Genomic DNA, 11,504 nt, shown 5'->3' with positions numbered 1-11,504 from the left:
GAGGCCAGCCTGGTCTACAGAGTGAGTTCCAGGACAGCCAGGGCTACACAGAGAAACCCTGTCTCAAAAAAAAAATAATAATAATAATAGTAATAAAAAGCCCTCAATAGTAAAGTGAATTGTCCACAGTGCTCCATACCCAAATACCTCCTGGAGAGAGATGGTCTCCCAGGAGTGCAGACATGCCTGCGAGCACAGGTAAGACCACCACTTCTACTCCAAGGGACCAGCCTGGAGCCCTCAGGACACAAGAACTGAGGAGCAGCCTGGGACAGGATCCTTCCTGTTTCTGTCTGCACCCTGGAGCTGACCCTGTGCCACAGCTCTCCATACCCAAATTCCTCCCAGAGAGAACCGGTCTCCCAGGAGTACTGACACACAGGCTTGCAGGAGGAACAAGCACAGTCAGAGATAGCAAGACCAGCTAACACCAGAGATAACCAGATGGTGAGAAGCAAGAGCAAGAACATAAGCAACAGAAACCAATACTACTTGGCATCATCAGAACCCAGTTCTCCCACCACAGTGAGCCCGAGATACCCCAACACAGCAGAAAAGCAAGACTGATTTAAAATCACATCTCATGATGATGACAGAGGACATTAAGGACATAAATAACTCCCTTAAAGAATACAGGTAAACAAGTAGAAGCCCTTAAAGAGAAAACACAAAAACCCCTTAAAGAATTATAGGAAAACACAACCAAACAGGTGAAGGAATTGAACAAAACCATCCAGGATATAAAAATGGGTATAGAAACAAAGCGAGACAACCCTGGAGATAGAAAGCCTAGGAAAGAGATCAGGAGTCATAGATGTAATAGTAAAGTGAATTTAAAAAAAAAAAGAAATAGCATGTTGCTTTGGTACAATCTAAATAACTAGTACAAGTATGTAATGAAAAATCACAAATAATTATAAAATTCTGAAATGTCAAGGAGCATGATATCAATAAGCAAAGTTGAATAATTTTATCCATCAATAGGTGTCGCTGTATGGACATCTACTTTGTCATGATTTTCACACCTGTCTGTTACTCGGCATGGTCCTACTAACAGGTCATGCACACCTAAGCTTCTAAACAATACAGATTATACTTGTATGGTTTACGTATTTGTATGATGCATATGTGATTTATCCACTACCTGATATAGAGGCTAACACAGGGTACAGACCTTTATAAACATGGAGATAGTTTTACGTTTGGAAAGCACATTTCTATTTCAAAGTAATACTGAATGTTTTCTCTTTCAGAGATAAAATAGTTCTCTATTGTTCTAGTCAAGACTCCAAGTATTATACAGAGAGTGAACATCCTTCTCTTGTTCCTAACTGAAGTAAAAATGATTTTGGGGTTTCTGTCTATTTTATGATGATGTTGGCTAAGAGTTACTATAAATCACCTTTACTCCACTGCAGTACACACGCTCCGCTGGTCTCTCCAGGACTTCTTTCGTGAAGGGATGTTGGATTGTATTAAAAGGCTCTCTGCGTCTAATGAGATGATCATGTGGATGTCATCTTTCAGTCTGTTTATACGGTGAATTACGTCTATTGATCAACATACATTGAACAATCCTGAATCATGGATGAAGCCAACTTGAGCATGGTGATAATCTCTTTATGTGTCATTGAATTCAGATTGCAAGAATTTTGTTGAGAATTTTTGCATCTATGTTCCTAAAGAATATGAGTCTATAAGTTTACTTTATTTTGTTGTCTCTTTGTATTAAGGTAATAGTGGGTTCATAAAAAGAATTAGGAAGGGCTCCCTCAGTTTCTACTTCGTGAACTAATATGAGACTTCTTGGAAGGCCAGGTAGACCCTTCATCTGGCTCTGGGCTTTTTTTGGTTGGGAGACTTTTGTTGGTGGTGCTTAGTTGTTGTTGTTGTTGTTGTTATTGTTGTTGACAGGGTTTGGGGGTTGTGTTTGTTCTTTTTTAATGTAGCTCTGGCTGTCAGATGAGGCTATCCTCAAACTCACAGAGATCTGTCTGCCTCTGCCTCCCAAGTGCTGGGGTTAAAAACATGACCCACCACTGCTCTTAGTTGGGAGAGTTTTAATTACCACCTCTCTTTCTATAGAGGTTATGGATTTGTTTAAAATGTTTATTTCATCTTGATTTAACTTCAGAAGGTCATATATTAAAAAACAAAAGAAAGCAAAACACCTTGTCCACTTCTTTTAAGTTTTCAAGTCTGTGGGAATACATATTTTTAAAATATGTCCTTATGACGCCCTAAATTAACTCAATCTATATTATTATGTTATTATGTCTATATTATTATGCTAGTGTATCATCATCCTTTCCAGAATTAAATCAGTCTGCCTTTTCATCTATAACTTTATTAGTTTGAATCCTTTCATTGTATCTTTCCATTGATTTTGTTAAAGGCTTTCAATCTTGTTTTCTCTAAGAACAAACTCTTCATTTCATTGATACTCTGTATTCGTGTTTGGTTGTTTCCATTTCATTGATTTCTCCCCAATGTTGACTCTTTCTTAGGCTTGGGTATCATTTCTTCTTCCATAGCTTTCAAGGGTTTCATTAAGTTATTTAAAAGATCTCTCCATGGCTGGCAAGATGGCTCGGAGGGTAAGACCACTGACTGTTCTTCTGAAGGTCCTGAGTTCAATTCCCACCAACCACATGGTGGCTCACAACCACCCATAATGAGACCTGACGCCCTCTTCTGGTGTGTCTGAAGACAGCAACAGTGTACTTATGTATAATAATAAATAAATCTTTGGGCCTGAGCAAGATAGACCAGGGCAAGCAGAGGTCCTAAAAATTCAATTCCCAACAACCACAGGAAGGCTCACGACCATCTGTACAGCTACAGTGTACTCATATACATAAGATAAATAAATAAATCTTTTTTTTAAGTCTCTCCAGGTTTTCATTTAGGCATTCAGTTCTATAAGCTCAGTGTTTACAACTCCCTTCATTGTGTCCCATAGATTTGGGTATACTATATTTCAATTTTCACTCAATTCTTTTTTTAAAAAAAAATGTAATTCCCTTCTTGATTTCTGTCTTGACCCAGAAATTGGAGAACAGCCTCGATGCCTGTACTGGCATATTTTATGCCAACTTGACACAAGCTAGAGTTATCTGAAAGTGGAGACCATCAATTTAGGAAATGACTCTATAAGAAATGAGGCACTTTCTCAATTCATGACTGATGCTGGCGGGCCCAGCCCATTGTGGATGGGGCAACCCTGGGCTGGTGGTCCTGGTTTCTATAAGAAAGCAGGCTAAGCCGAGCATGGTGGTGCACGCCTTAATCCCAGCACTGGGGAGGCGGAGGCAGGCAGATTTCTGAGTTTGAGGCCAGCCTCGTCTACAAAGTGAGTTCCAGGACAGCCAGGGCTATACAGAGAAACCCTATCTCAAAAAACAAAAAACAAACAAAAGAAAGAAAGAAAGAAAGAAAGAAAGAAAGAAAGAAAGAAAGAAAGAAAGAAAGAAAGAAAGAAAGAAAGAAAGCAAGCAAGCAGGCTAAGAAGCCATGGGGAGCAAGCCAGTAAGCAGCGCCCCTCCATGGCCTCTGCATAAGCTCCCGCCTCCAGGTTCCTGCCCTGACGGAGTGCCTGTCCTGACTTCCTTCAATGATGAACAGTGAGATGATGTGTAAGCCAAATAAACTCCCTCCTCCTCAACTGACTTTAGTCACATGTTTCGTCACAGCAATAGCAACCCTAACTAGAACAACATACATCAACTAACTGATGAATGGGCAATCAATGTGGAAAATGAAATGGGTACAAATAAAAAGCACTGAAATCTCTGAAGTAATATATTGAATTTGGGGATAATATGACTAGAGAATAAAAATCCATATATATATATATACACACATATATACATACATATATATAAAACAATTTTATGTCTCAAAAATGCACCACTAATTTTTTTTTACAAATTAAAAACAGATTGTAAAAAGAGGGTTAGAGTTGGAAAGTTCTTACTCATCAAATTAAAAACAAGAGTTCTATTTATTTAAAAAAAAAAACAAACTTGAAACCTTAATGCTGTCATGCCACATTCTTTGTTCTGAAGGTTTCAGGGCTGTGTCCAGCAATCCACTTCAGGAAGTATGACAGTAGCAGTTTAAGACACTGTAGGAAAGAGGGAAATGCATCCCAGTACCCTGTGGAAAGTGTGTTCCTGGACCAACAGCTGGACTTGATTAACAGGAAACCCAGCTCAGGCTCCACGGTGGTTACATGACGACACAGATGAAAAATGCTACATCCCCACAGCCTGTTGCCTAGAGATCTATCACAATGCTTACTTCTGTATCCACCCTAATATGTAATCATATCCCTTCCCTTTCTTCCCATACAGCATTTCAAAATTATTTTCATTTACAAAATCACTTTATAAAGGGACATCATAAAAAAAATCAAGTATAAATAAAAGTTAGATTTTACTTACAATTTCTAATTCACTTTTGCTTCCACAAGAAAGATAAAAAAATAAGCACATGTTCACATAAATAGAAATGTTTCTATAGACTCAATTATAATACCAGGTTCATCAGATATTGCTAGTTTGGGGGAGAATTTCAAGAGGATACTGGAAATTTGAGCTAGAAAAGCAATCTAGTGTTCAAAGCTTTAGAAGCTATTGTGCAGACCAGTGCTGACATGGAGGCCAAGCTTTTGAAGTTTCAATGGTAAATTTTAGAGCCCCTTAAAACATTTTATTGAGAGCACTTGATATTTTGAATGGAGTAGCTATAGTTCTTGTCAGCTGGGGCTGAATAATCAAGCAGGGCAGTGTCGTAATCCTGGCACTCAGGAGGCAGAGGCAAGTCATCTCTACAAGTTCAAAACCAGCCTGGATAGTCAGTGGGGAAAGGAGGGAAAGATCACTGAGGCATAATCTTCTGGGAAGTGTTCCCTCAGGGTCAGCACACAGAAGCCGCAGAACAGAGAGGGGCAATACTTTACATTCAACTTGAAAGGTGTAGGAGACTCCTAGGTGGTCCGAGGTTTGAAGTCAAAGAGAACAGCTGAGGCTTGGAACCAATAGAGGCTTTGGTGATGTTGCATGAAGAAAAATCGAGGGTTGGCACTGTGTAGCAGGGTTAGGCTTCCCAAGGAAAGCCAGCAGAAGCTATTGGTGAAGGCAGCAGCAGCTGCTATGCACAGCCAGTCTGAGCCTGTGAAAGGCTAAGTGAGCTGCGAATGGCAGAGCCCAGACCTGCAGCTTCCCGAGTCCCTCAGAGCCCTCTAACACGGAACTGTTGGCTCTACTTTGATGGTAATTTTTATTCGTTTCTTGCCTCTTGGAGTAAGAAAACAAGTGATTTATTTTACAAAACCAAAGTCGAGAGACTTTGGATGTTTTAGAAAGGTGGGTGTACACACGCATGGGACGATAATTAGTGTGCAGCCCACTTAGTCTAACTTCTTAGGCAAATTTAGAAACTGTGGTGGTTTAAAAAACAATGTCCCCCAAAGACTCATACATTAGAATGCCTCCTGCTGAAGATCAGATCTAAGGACTCAGCTACTGCACAAAGTCATGACTGCCTGCTTATTGCATGCTCCCAGACATGATATATGAGGTTTAAAGTTATATTTTAAGTTTTAATTACTATGCATAAGTGATCTATATAAAACAAAAAGGCTTCTAACCTGTAAGCCCATTTGCCTAAGGACAGGTAACTTCCTGGAATGCTGGGGGCTGTTCGTGTGAGATAACAAACTATGTGTTTTGACTTCTATAACAAGGTTGGTTTCCCCATCTCCTCCTCAGGATGTGCACATTTAGGTGGAAGGTACCTGGGCAGGAAGTAGGTCAGGTGTGTGTATAGCCTTGTAGGTTTTGCCTTTACAAGTGTCTGCCTAACATAATTTGCTACCATTCTCTGGCAATCCTGGGTATGGACCTGGCCAGTGTTCACCTTCCTGGGTAGTATGTAATACAGCTTGCTTCAAATTTGGCCCAGAAATCATGGTAGTGGTCTTATTCTCTCCACGTAGGATTAGGAGATGTTCATGGTCTTATGCTCTAAAACTGTAAGCAGATCCCCAGTTCCAATAATTTGATGCCTTCTTTTTTAAGTTGCCTTGGTCAGGGTGCCTTCGCAGTAATAGAAAAGTAACTAGCCAACCAAATCTAGTACACCAAGTAAGTTACTTAGAATGTGGGTAGGTACTATAAGTCTAAGTCTATACTCAATTATAGTATAGAATCTGAAACAGTTCTTTACAAATGGTAGATCTTGGGCCAAAAAATAAATTATTTCCACAAAGGACATTGCTTGAGCCATCAGTGAGTTGTGAATGGGGTGTATGGACTGGACAGCATTATCACACTGATATTAATGTTCTGGTTTAGTGAGTTGTGAGTGGGTGTATGGACTGGACAGCATTATCACACTGATATTAATGTTCTGGTTTAGTGGTTGCATTGTGGTTATATAGCAGAATATTCGCAATATATTCTGAAGGGTTTAGAAGTGGTAAGACAATCTGTCTTCAATTTAGTCTTAAATGATTCAAAAAATAGTAAAAATGATATAGTCAGACAAAGAACTATCAGCCAAATATGGTAAAATGTTAAAAGCAGGAGATACAGGTGAAAAGTATACAGGAATCACTTGTGCTATCTGCTAGTTAGTGTGCATGTGTGTGTGTGTGTATGTGAGTGTGTGCGTGTGCATGTGCATGTGTGTGAGTGTGCACATGCTCCAGAGGAGACTAAAGCTGAGGAGGCATCATCTATTCAGCCACAGAGAAGCCCTCGTGCCCTCATCCCTGCTGGGTATCCCTGCTGAAATCCCAGCAATCCTACAGCACGCTGAGAGGCAGAGACAGGAGAATCACCAGAAGCCCATGAGCCAGCCAGCCTAGCGTGCCTAGCGTGCCTAGCGTACCCAACACCAACACCAACACCAACACCACAGAAAGTGAGCCCCTATCTCACCCAGGTGGACGAGAGAACTGACTCCTGAAAGGACTTCCATATAAATGTGTATCTAGAAAGACTCAAAACTAGGAACCCTCTTAGCACCACCTGAGTATGGGCGTGCCCATCACGGCGACCCCAGGCCAGGATCAGGCAGGAGACATGTGGCATTTGGAGATGTGCACATCCCCAGTTTCTTACTCAGCAGACCACCAGCTGGCGACTCCGAACAATCCTCTTTCCTAGATGTTTTCTCTTTGGTGTCTATTTTGCTGCTTTGATTTCAAACCATCTGAGAAGAAGGTGATCCTCCAAACTGCATAGCTCAACTTTTAATGAAATTGTTAGGAATGTCAGGGACTGACTTCAGCCAGATACGTGTGTCCCTTGCCCCATTTGTGAAGGAGATGTGCGCCCATGACCTTGTGGCTCTGTGCTCCCCGGGCGCAGCGCAGGCTATCTTAGAGAACTTTCTATCAAGGCCAGGCTCACCTCAGTCCTGAAGTCTTCCTTCTGATGCTACAGATCCAAGCAGGAGGACCACACCCAGCTTGTGGTGGTCTAACTGCCAGCCTGAATGCATTGAGCACAGTAAAGGCAGACTAACTATGATGTGTGGTAGGTTACATGTTTTGAATGCATATTAAGTTTTGTCTTAACTAAAGCACTGGCCTTAAACTCATGATCCTTGGCCTCCTGGATGCTGGGTGGTATGTACACTACCATTCCCAGCATATTAATCCTTCACTCAAGATATTTTCAATTATTATTTATACATACATATATGTGTGATGGTTTGTATATGCTTGGTCCAGGGAGTAGCACTCTTAGGAGGAGTGGCCTTGTTGGAGTAGGTGTGGTCTTGTTGGAGCAGGTGTGGCCCTGTTGGAGTATGTGTGTCACTGTGGGTGTGGGCTTTAAGACCCTCATCCTAGCTGCCTGGAAGCCAGTCTTCTCCTAGAAGCCTTTAGATGAAGATGTAGAACTCTCAGCTCCTCCTGCACCATGCCTGCCTGGATGCTGCCATGTTCCCACCTTGATGATAATGGACTGAATGAACCTCTGAACCTGTAAGCCAGCCCTAATTAAATTTAAATGTTGTCCTTGATAAGAGTTGCCTTGGTCATGGTTTGTTTTTTTGTTGTTGTTGTTTGTTTTTTTTGGTTTTGGTTTTTCAAGACAGGGTTTCTCTGTGTAGTCCTGGCTGTCCTAGAACTCACTCTGTAGACCAGGCTGGCTCAAGGGAATATGATTAATTATGATTTATTTTTAGATAAGATTTCTCTGACTAAAGAACATTCTTAAAATAAGCAGGTACTTGTGGAAATAAATTAGTTTTGTTTTGGGGAATCTTGAGACTGTGTTTTTCTGTGTAGCCCTGGCTGTCCCAGAGCTTATTCTGTAGACCAGGATGGCTCAAACTCCTCACAGAGATCCACCTGCCTCTGCCTCCCAAGTGCTGAGATTAAAGGTGTGCACCACCACCACCTGGTAAATTAGTTCATTTTAAATTTAAGGAGATACATACAATCACTATATCATATCTAAAACTTTTGTATGGAAAAAAAAAAGGTGTCTAAAACTTGAATGGATCCTGTAACTCATCAAGAAGGAAAAGAAGGAATCATGGACAGAAAGCACACTTACACCCCACCAAAAAAGAAGGTGGCTGCTGAGTTTAGCTCGCTGTAGATTTTGCCCAGGTACCAAGTCTATGAATGAATCTCTGTACTGAATCAATGAAATGCTACCCTAAAGTAAGGAATTACACAGGCACTGCTGTGAAAGTGAATAAATGCTACCTTTGGCCACTTGGGGTTGAGGAGCCGGGCTTTGATCGCATCGTCCAGCGCCTTGTGGTACTGCTGGGTTTTCATGTAGGCTGCAGATCTGTTGCTATACAAAATGCAGTTCTGAGGGTCAACTGCCAGGGCTTCGTTGTACAGCACGATAGCCGTGTGGAAGTCTCCATCATGACAGGCCTGGTTACTCTGACGAACTTTCTCAACAAACTCAGCTTTGCTCAGTGCTGGCTCGTCAGGGCTTCTCTGGACAACAGTCCTAGCACCAAAGAGAGGAATCTACAAACAGAGAAATTGTCGTGAGTGCCAACACAGATGCCTGAGGCCTGGAGTTGATGTCGGGCATCTTTCTTGATCTCTCTCATCTTTCCTCACTGAAGCAAGGTCTCCTGAACCTGGGGTTGAGCAATGCTGCTTCTCTAAGTTAACTCTTGTCCTTCTAAACCATACGCTTTCCTTGAAATAGCCAAACCATACGCTTTCCTTGAAACAGCCAAACTCTTGTCTTTCTAAACCATACGCTTTCCTTGAAACAGCTAACAGTACCTGCAACAGACATTCAGCTGAGGAGTCAGCTCAGTGGCTAACACTCTTGTCATGAAAGCATGCAGACTGGGTTGGGATCTCTAAAACCCACGTGAAAACCTTGGCAGGTCTCTCTAATCTTGGCTGGCATGAAACTCGCTTTGTAGAACAAACTGGACTTGACTTCCCAAAGATCTTCCTGCCACTACTTCCAGAGCACTGAGATGAGGTGTGCGCCACCACACCCTGCATGCTATTGTATTTTGGAAGTATGTACTTTTCTTATTTTATAGAAGGTTACAATTAAGAGATGTCATGGAGATGCAGAAGTGAATTTAACCAGTGTTGAAACTATGAAAAACAATAGGAAATATGGCAACTTCAAACTAAATACGTTCTTCAGTATGATTTGACTAAGAACCTGTGAGAGCCAAGGAGTGGAACATGGTGGTGTGGATGGGGATGTCCCCTGTAGGATCATGTGTGTGAACACTGGGTCCCCCATTGGTTGCATTACGTGGGAACATCTAGGAGGTCCAGCACATCACTACAAGCAGACTTTGAGGTTTCAGAGTCTCAGGACATTCTGAGCATTCTCTCCTGCCCTGCTTTGTGCTCAGCATCCTACTTCAGTCCCCGTCCGTGCCTGCTGCCGCCCCAAACCCTGACAGGATGGACTCTTCTTTTTTTGGAACCATAAGCCAAAATAAAATTTCTATAAGTTGCCTTGGTCATGGTGGTTTTTTTTCCATAGGGAAATGATGGATACAGTTAACATGGCCATTTTGGTAATATTTACTCTGTCAATCATGACTCTTGATCTTACAGTGTCTTCCACAACTTCTTTCTTCACTGCTTATAATTTTCTCTAGAGGCCTTTTACTTCTTTGGCTAGGATAGACTCAGACTAGGTTATTCTTTCTTTCCTTTATTCTTTTTCCATTTTTCTTTTCTTTTTTGAGGGTTCTGTGGATATAATTGTTTTCCTGATTTCTGTTTTAGCTAGTTCGTGATTGGTATACAGAAGTGCTACTGTTTACTGTAGGCAAACCTTGTACCCTAATACCTGACTGAACAGATTCATCAGGTCAAAACTCATTTAGTCTTTGTTAGTCATGGATATAAAGAGATTTCTGCAAACAAGAACAACTTAATGTCTTCCTTTCCACAAACGAAGTGCCTCAATGTAATCAATCTGCCACTGGGTTACTGGCTACTTAACGCCTAGGAATGGTGCCATATTAGAGGCCAGTGCTGGCCTCTGCTGCAGGCAGACCTGGTACTAAGCAGCTGTGGCAAGCTCAGCATTGGCGGGTGGGAGCCCGTGTTGTTGAGCTCATCCATAACCTTCATTACTGCCACTATGGCCACTTTGTTTATGGGCTCATTGGGCAACAACAAAGACAACAAAGGAAGAGGCTGCTTGTCCACAGAACATGTTATCATATCTTCCTGATTACTGAACTCCTCCTCTGCTGAAGTCACATTTCAGTGAACATCTATATGGGACATGAGTATCTTCACATCATTTGTCCATCTGGAGAGATCTAGATACACAATTCTTCTCCAAAAGTCTTGTTCACCAAATTCCAATCATGTTCTTTCCAGGTCCCTGACCACAGCCAAATCATTGACTATAGCCCACAAATCAGTAAATAACCCCACATCTGGCCATTTCTCCTTCCAAGCAGAATGTACAGCTTATATGCACTGCCCAAAACTCTGCCCTCAACAAGAGAACAGCCATCTGACATTGATGCTGGTGCCAAGCTTGATCCACTGCACTGCAATACAGGGACCTTCCAGAGACTCCAGCCAGGATCCTTATCTGCAACTGACATGTCTGTCAAATGCCATCAGGTCTCCTGGATCATGTGGCCCATGCGGTAGAACAGCCTACACAGGAGCCTGAACCTGTTGAAGAGCCTCTCCTTTTCCATTCAAAGCTAGCAGCTTTCTGAGGCCCTTGATACATGGCTAACATCCCAAGTGAGGATTGTGCTGTCTCTAAAGTCCAAACAGCACCAATAAGCATTATGATTTTTTCCCATGGTAGTAGGCAGGACAAGGTGCAATATCTTATCCTGCAACTTAGAAGGAATATCTCTACACACCCCACACCACTGGACTTCTACAAATTTTACTGAGGTAGACAGCACTTGAGTTTTAATTACATTTATTTCCTATCCTGACACCATGACTGTGGCCATTCTTTTTTTTTTTTTTTTTTTTTTTTTTTTTTTTTTTT

At 41.7% G+C, this 11,504-nt stretch overlaps 1 protein-coding gene across 2 annotated transcripts in view; it reads right to left on the bottom strand.

Moving 5' to 3' along the window:
- Ttc28 (tetratricopeptide repeat domain 28) overlaps positions 1 to 11,504 on the bottom strand; it is a 422,057-nt gene that overhangs the window by 401,422 nt on the left and 9,131 nt on the right. For both annotated transcript variants that reach the window (XM_029533518.1, XM_029533517.1), the window contains exon 2: positions 8,732 to 9,010. In XM_029533518.1, the coding sequence (XP_029389378.1) occupies positions 8,732 to 9,010 (279 nt within the window). The remainder of the gene's footprint in view (positions 1 to 8,731; positions 9,011 to 11,504) is intronic.

The sequence above is a fragment of the Mus pahari genome, chromosome 23 (assembly GCF_900095145.1).
Source record: "Mus pahari chromosome 23, PAHARI_EIJ_v1.1, whole genome shotgun sequence".
NCBI classification, from domain to species: Eukaryota; Metazoa; Chordata; class Mammalia; order Rodentia; family Muridae; genus Mus; species Mus pahari.
The sequence above is the reverse complement of the archived record's forward strand: the minus strand, read 5'-3'. Positions and strand labels throughout refer to the sequence as shown.